Source organism: Dysidea avara, chromosome 4 (assembly GCF_963678975.1).
Source record: "Dysidea avara chromosome 4, odDysAvar1.4, whole genome shotgun sequence".
In the NCBI taxonomy this organism is placed as follows: Eukaryota; Metazoa; Porifera; class Demospongiae; order Dictyoceratida; family Dysideidae; genus Dysidea; species Dysidea avara.
The window spans coordinates 15,134,025-15,141,615 of record NC_089275.1 but is presented as its reverse complement, the minus strand read 5'-3'; the positions used below and the strand labels follow the sequence as shown (position 1 = coordinate 15,141,615).

At 34.4% G+C, this 7,591-nt stretch overlaps 1 protein-coding gene across 1 annotated transcript; it reads right to left on the bottom strand.

Annotated features, from left to right (window-relative positions):
* Positions 1–2,159: 2,159 nt before the first annotated feature.
* On the bottom strand, positions 2,160–2,900 carry LOC136253596 (short-chain collagen C4-like). The gene has a single exon (XM_066046262.1). It carries the CDS (start codon positions 2,898–2,900, stop codon positions 2,160–2,162), a length of 741 nt encoding a protein of 246 aa, XP_065902334.1.
* Between the last annotated feature and the right edge of the window lie 4,691 nt (positions 2,901–7,591).

Genomic DNA, 7,591 nt, shown 5'->3' with positions numbered 1-7,591 from the left:
ACATTCAATAGGAGCACAGATGTTATTGGCACCAATTGCTTACAGGAAAGAGTGTTACAAGTCAGTCAACAATACATCCAAAACTGTTCTAATAACAAATTTTGGGTGGCATTTGTGTTAAGTGGTACTGCCCTGTGATGTAATAATATTGCCTTATTTGACATTTTAAACTAACTCCAGTGGTTGGTGGTAATAACACAATTAACCAATCTTGTGAAAATGGAAATAATAGCAAAAGACTCTGTACTGTGATTAAAAACTGATCCTTGAAAAGCCAATGGGCAAAACTTCAACACAACAATACTCTTTGGCCAGGCTGTAAGATTTATAACATTGCATGCACATAATTATTATGATAGCTATATATTATGTAAGTATGTATGTAGCTGCATATCTATACTACTTATCTGCCATAATATATGTTTGTACTGTCTAACACATAGGTGTGCGTGCATAATTTCAAGTGTATAATAGTACCTCTTAATTATATTATACTGTTTTAACAATGAAAAAAATGTGACCAAGGACAGGGGCACTGATATTTAGCGGGTTCTGGTAATCCCCCCTGAAATTTTAACTTGTGGGCTTGTAGCATGCAGAAACAACTAATTTGGAACCACATATACAGTTGAATTTCTCTAATCTGTCACTTGTATAATCCAGAATCCTCTCTAATCTGACCAAAATGTCATTTACCAAAAATTTTGTATAGAAAACAACCTCTGTATTCTGACACCTCTGTACTCTGTAATCTGACACAAAATTTGATTCACTGGACTTGGAAATACATTGTTTTTGACTTTTGTAATCTGACAGAAAATAATAGCAGCATCAAAAGAAAATAATTTTTAAGCAACTAAAGCTTTAATTGGTTAACAATAATAGAAAAAAAACTGTAATACTTGTATATTCACATTTAAAACACATGGTATGATCCATGTAATTTACTGCATAATCTGACACTAGATATTGTACAGTGTCAGATTACGGAGGTGACTTGATAATCCAACAACCTCCTTAATCCAACAAAATGTATGGCTCCCTTTGAGTGTTGGATTAGAGAAGTTTGACTGTATTCAGAATGAGAGCGGACAAATATACATGTACGTATAACTATACCTTAATTGATTCCTCAAAAAATTAAGGGAGAAAGATAAGTTCAAGATACTTTAATAGAGCAATCAGTTGTATTCCAAATAGAGCAGTTAATAAAAATGGTTGTTAATATACATAAATGTAAGTATACAACTTGAAAATTTAGCAGCTGAACTTTAAGTTTTCATTTCAAGAGAATTTGGATACCTGCATGGCCAGCCATAAACAACATACTTAACATTTAGAACTCAGAACAAATCATTATTGAAGTAGTTTTTCTATATGTGAAATCAAAAATAAATTTTGAAACATTTTAATGTTCAAAATCTATCAATAGCTATGGGCTACATCCTGCAGTATAGCTTGTTATGGATCTCCTCTGGATATATACTCCCCTAATATAATGTGAGTATACTGAGTATGTATTTAAAATAAGTGTACAGTTGATTTTATTCATATAAGTACTGTCAAGAGTATATAATGGGGGAGGGCACCCTCCCCCATTATATACTCTTGGTACTGTATAAAACAACACTCATAATGATTGCTTGGGTGGAATTTCTTAGGAACTGTCTCCCAAGGAATGGATGTGCACCATACTAAGTGCATGTACTGTATGTGTACTCTACATATGTGTACAAAACTGAAATTTGTTGCATTGTTTATGTATTATGGTATCTTGCAATTTATAGTGGTTTAATTACAGTTCTCTAAACTATCTTTTCCATTAGGTAACAATCAATGCTATTGGTACTGTACATGCATTGGTGTAACTACATGCTGAAATGCGCATTGATTATACACATTGTTATATTGGTTACCATCTACATTTTCACCTTACTACTTATAATTGAGATTTTATTTGAAAAAAGTAATACATGTATATAAATGCAAATGTGCAAATAATTCTAGCATGTCAATATTACATCATGAAAGAATACAACTATTAGAAGGCAATCATTCATCTACTGTATGTGCGTAGTGCAAGTACAATTATGCACGAAATGTGTGCACTGTATAGTTTTCTTAATAATATTTGCAAGTTTTGAAGAGTCAACAGTTAGCTACTTTGTGCACACTACACAAGAGAGAGCATGTCCATCCTTAGGTATGTGAGACCCATATCCACGGACTGTGTAAAACAGTTGTGCTGTATTATCACAACCTCCAGTACTTCTTATTTGCTCCACATTTTCATCAATACAATAATACATGCTGCTACCTTCATGAGTATAATGTCCTGCCATAATAAAACCATTGTATTCTTTGTTCCAACCATCCGGACACACATAATGAGATGGAATCATTATCTTACTACTTCTTCCTGTTGCCTCACAGAGTGAGCAAGGCATGTTTCGACATGAAGCATGATCAATGCTTCCACCACTACGATATTCTACCGGTGTAGCTAAAGCATCTCCAGGTTGATTATATGAATAACGCATTGGATTTTGAGGCAAGCACAATAAATTTGATGGAGCACCTTTATCAGTATGACGACCCCCTACAGCAGTTCCTTTGTAAAGAGTGTTAGCTCCATATGGACAGGTAGTGTTGCCCCATCTGATGTAACTGACCACTTGTGGACAGCCTTTGGTCTTCTTATCATCTTCATTATTAACAGATCGCTCTTCAACTTCTCTTGTGGTCCTCACACTGATATCCTTACTCATCATTTTTGCTTCCAGTCGTTGCACTTTAGCAAGAAGGTAGGAGACTAGTGGAGAATCAATATCTTCACCATTGCCTTTCACAGCATTAGTGACAAAAATGGCACAAAAGAATATCAGTAGAAGCATTTTCATCATTTAGACTGCACTTCTGTCAATATTGTTGCAGTACTAGTAATTTATATATGTTAGTGACTAACCACAAATGTAGTGTACATGGCTACATATCGATGCACTAATAACTAATGTCTGCATGGATACACACTTTTATTTAGTCACTAGTATGTCATAATCATACAGCCTGCCTTGTATTTTACAACAAGCAACTCATCTTTTAAATTGCAAGCTTGTATTACTGTAATTCCAGAACTATACAAATACAACATGCACTAGATATCATTTATGTTCACTGCTTGAAGGTTCTTAGTTTACTAATTTGTTAAGCTGCTTTACTGTAGTTGTATCCAGTTATACTGATAGTAAAATGTCAGTAACTTTAAGTATATGGAACATAATTGTTTTACTAAATTTTAAACTCTCAGTAAACATCAGTGAATGCAGGTTTACTGAAAAGCTACTAAAATTCCTAACAATTAACTGTTCCATATACTGTGGATATACCACTCTAGTAAACTAAGAAACTTCAAGCAGTGGTTGCTACAGATATAGTTTTAATGCCCAATCAAAATCAGTACAATGTATGCATAGCTATTTCTGTATAGGGTTGGCTGCAATAAAAAGCCATTAATAGCTACTCACTCATGAACAGAACAAAAACTACTAGACAAAAAGACAAACAAAAGCACCCAAACGACAGCAGCATTAAACCGCCACTTTTGGATTAGTACACTTTTTAGCCACAACCCCATTTATTCCTTATTTCCATTTAGTATGCTTGATACACTTGAGTTGTTTCAAGTAGATGGGTATCTATGGTCATTGTGTTGCTGAAGATTTCAATCACATCATAATTTATGCAATTGCCTTTTGTGCCTGTGTATTTACATTAGGCATAAAAAAATTTGCATACTTTCAAACTGTCATGAGCACACAAAATTAACACAAGTAAAAATGAAAGTAGTGTTCAACTGTCAGATGATCAATCCACTCACCCTGTTGTTATTAATTTTTATAGATACTTATTAATTATATAGACTGTCTCTTAACATTGAACTAATCACTATCATGAAATAAATAATATTTACAAGACTATGTAACTTTGGCGTATAATATAGTTTGTTCTCTACAAATGTGTCTGAGTGTGGAGAATTCAATGTCAGATCAAACCCCAAAAATTTTGAAGTTTTTTATATTATACTCATAGCTATCAATCTGTATTTCTGTCTGTCTGTCTATCTGTCTATTTATCTTTAAGCAACTTAATAACTATAAATCATGCTTAATTTTAACCAATGAATGGTGAATATGTGCTGATAATTATCATATATACATACTGCTAGTGTTGGGGCAAATTCTTTTTAAAAGTAACTAGTTGCATATTACATATTACTTACAACTGAACTATTTAGTTATAGTTACGTGTATTCCCCATATAATAAAGTAACTATTATATATAATAATATTATATTACTTTGTGTCCACAGCCTCAAGCTACAGTGTACCATGTGTGAAACTGCCACCTTATCATGTGACATGATTGCATTGTTGGACATTGTGCAAGTCTTGGTTATAAGTAAGAAGCTGGTGAATAAGCTTCATTCAGTAGGCTTCATTACTTGGTCGTGACTATAGGCATTACTCAGTGGATTACTAACAAGATTAATAACTTTGTTCCTTGTATAATATTACATAATATTAGACTCGTTACAGTAACTTCATTACGTCTACTTAGGTAACATGTTAAGTGAAATAACTTGAGTTATATTACCTGTTTTTATAGCGTATTTCGTTGTTACTCAGTACAAAAGTAACAATTATTATGTAACACATTACATAAGTAATGCGTTACCCCAACACTGATTACATCATCTGGTAGCATGTTGAACACAAACCCTAGTCACTGTAGAACCTCATGTTGGTAGTGAGGGGGAGGTCTTCTAAGTAAGAATGTTGCCATACTAGTGTCCATCCTCCTCCAAACTGGTCTCCATCTCACAATGGACTTGTTAAATAAAACACTGTATGCCATCATTACACAATGGCATGAAGAGAATGCTTTAATAACATTAGACCTTTAATCAGCAGCATTAACAAATAGGATTCCAAACGAAATTCCAGTCATACTAGCCATTGTTGTATTACTAAGACATGCATTGCTACTATTCATCAGTGTATTAACACTCCATAGGAATTATATATACAATAAATACCTATGAGTAGGCTAAATGATTACGAATTATTGCTTTAGATTGTCTAGTAAATCATGAGTTTACAATACAAGTACCTAAAGTGTACAGAGTAGCCTAGCTAGCTAACACTTGCATGTTATAGAAGGTATATAGTAATTACCTGCAAAACTCTTGCTATAATTATTGTGTATCTTCAATTACTGTACTTAGGGAAATATATATGACATGGCTTATTGTAACCAAATTCAGAAACATGCAGTCAGAACAACCACTGACAGTACTAATAACATGCTATGTAATTTGTACCATGTCGTAGAGTAATAGAACTAAGCCTCAAAACCCATTTGTCCTACAGTTTTGTACTGAAGATCTTTAGACAACAATCTCTACGTTTTAATTAGCTATGTGCTATACGTATATGTTTTGGCAGATCTGAGTAATACAATGGAAAAGCTAACAAGGGCTCAAGTGATATGATCTGTCTACATAAATTAAACTATTATGTCTAAACATTCACCTGAATTCGAATAATATGTTCAGCGGCATCAGCTCTACCTGATTAAATGGTTACAGACCCAAGGTATATTCAGTATCCTTGGGGAATGACTGTCGAGATTTCAGCTTAGATGGTGTCTTTGTGATCACATCGGTGAACTCATCCAGGAGACTGTAGGCATACAAGTCCTTGTAGTTTCTACTTATGGAAATAAAATATCAAAAGTTAGTTTATATGTAAATAAACTTGTATATATTATATTATATTGGTACAGAGAGTAAATTGAAGACAAAAGCGGAACTCTAGATCTGTAAAGACAGTTAGACTTCTGGTAGACTCTGACAATGGTATTGTCAATAGTCAGGTAACTAAGAACTTTATAGCAGTCACAATGCATTTCTGCTTCTATAGCTTCGTCAGGTGACAACGTTCTTAGGGCGGAAAATAAGAAACAGATTGCATGGAGCTGTGTGCAAATGTTGGAGTGAAGTTTTTTCTTACCTCATGGCATGTTATACTTTTCCTTTAGTAATATAACTGCTGTGCTGACTTTGTTCCACCTCATCCTGCTGTCATTAATTACAGTTTGCATGGAAGACCTACACATCTCCTAAACCAAATTGCGAGAATGTAAATATCATACTTTGTAGAGAATTCAGTGTGGAATCCAAGTGATACTCTGGCATACTAAAATTATTAATGAAATCCTTTTATTTAAATATTTCTACAAAGGTGGTTCTAGGATTTTTGGCGACTGGTTTCTGATCAAGAGGGAGAAGACCAAAAAAATGTAATTGCATGCTGAGAATAACTTCCTTCCACTAACTATGTATTAACATCACTGATAAAGTCCATAAAAATCCTTAATTATAGCTACATAGCTTGCTACACTGCTGCTCAGAACACTGTGACTGCTTTATTAGAGTGATTGAATGCTCTATTAGAATAAATGTGACTGGTTTCCAGAATCTCAGAAGCCTCTAGAACCGCCCCTGTTCCACTTAATTAAGTTGTACTTGCACTTACATGATATGAAAGTCAGGCTTGCTAGACCCATTCACATAACTGGATAAGTAACTATAAATTGTCTAGGAATTGTTTGGTCATAATAATGATACATTAATTTTATTATTATTATTATTAGCGCTTTACAGTTACCAGCACTGAAGGTCTGACAGCAAAATGTGCTGCAGCCTTAGAATTACCTAACCTACAAGGACTTAGACCTAGTGACTTAACTTACTGACTGAATAAGGTGTAACAGAAAAGGGGCCAAAGTAAGGAAAAAAATCCCTCCAACCCCAGGATTCGAACTGCAGGTCACCCAATGTCTAGTCGGGGCCACACTCAGTCTTCCTCCAGGAGGGATGGATTTTCTTCCTTAAACCTAAAGTATTTATTATTAGCGCTTTACAGTGACCAGCACTGAATGTCTGACAGCAACATGTGCTGCAGCCTTAGAATTACCTAACCTACAAGGACTTAGACCTAGTGACTTAACTTACTGACTGAATAAGGTGTAATTATATGTTACCCCACATACGCTAGTAATTTTCATGTCCAGTTGTGTACTCACTGTATAATTGTGTTTGTGGTGTGGATATGCCAACCATCTGATTAGGTTGTGAGTACTCAAGTTTTATTAGTTTATTTAAAAGTTGCAGAAGGAGAAAAACCCATGATTGGACCTGGACAGCCTCGATCCTGCAACCGTCCGATTCACACTCGAATGCTTACGGTAGTCTGCCAGGAAGTTGAGATGTTTTATCCTTGTTAATTTCAGGCTCATCTGTATAGTGTAGTATAATAAACACATGAATGTATTTGTAATTTGTTAATTACTTTCAGTGGTAGACACACCTGGACACTCTGGCTCTACTGGTAATCCATTATACAATTTTTTGACTTGATTTGCCACCAGTGCTCAGAATTAAACTATAATAATTTGGGCTAGGAGTGTCAGAATAAAAGTGAAAGTGGTAAGGCTCTGTCTGGGAGCATGGAAAATTTTCACATTGCAT

Coding starts and splice junctions, on each gene's coding strand:
- LOC136253596 (XM_066046262.1), bottom strand. CDS start 2,900: ATGAAAATGCTTCTACTGATATTCTTTTGTGCCATTTTTGTCACTAAT.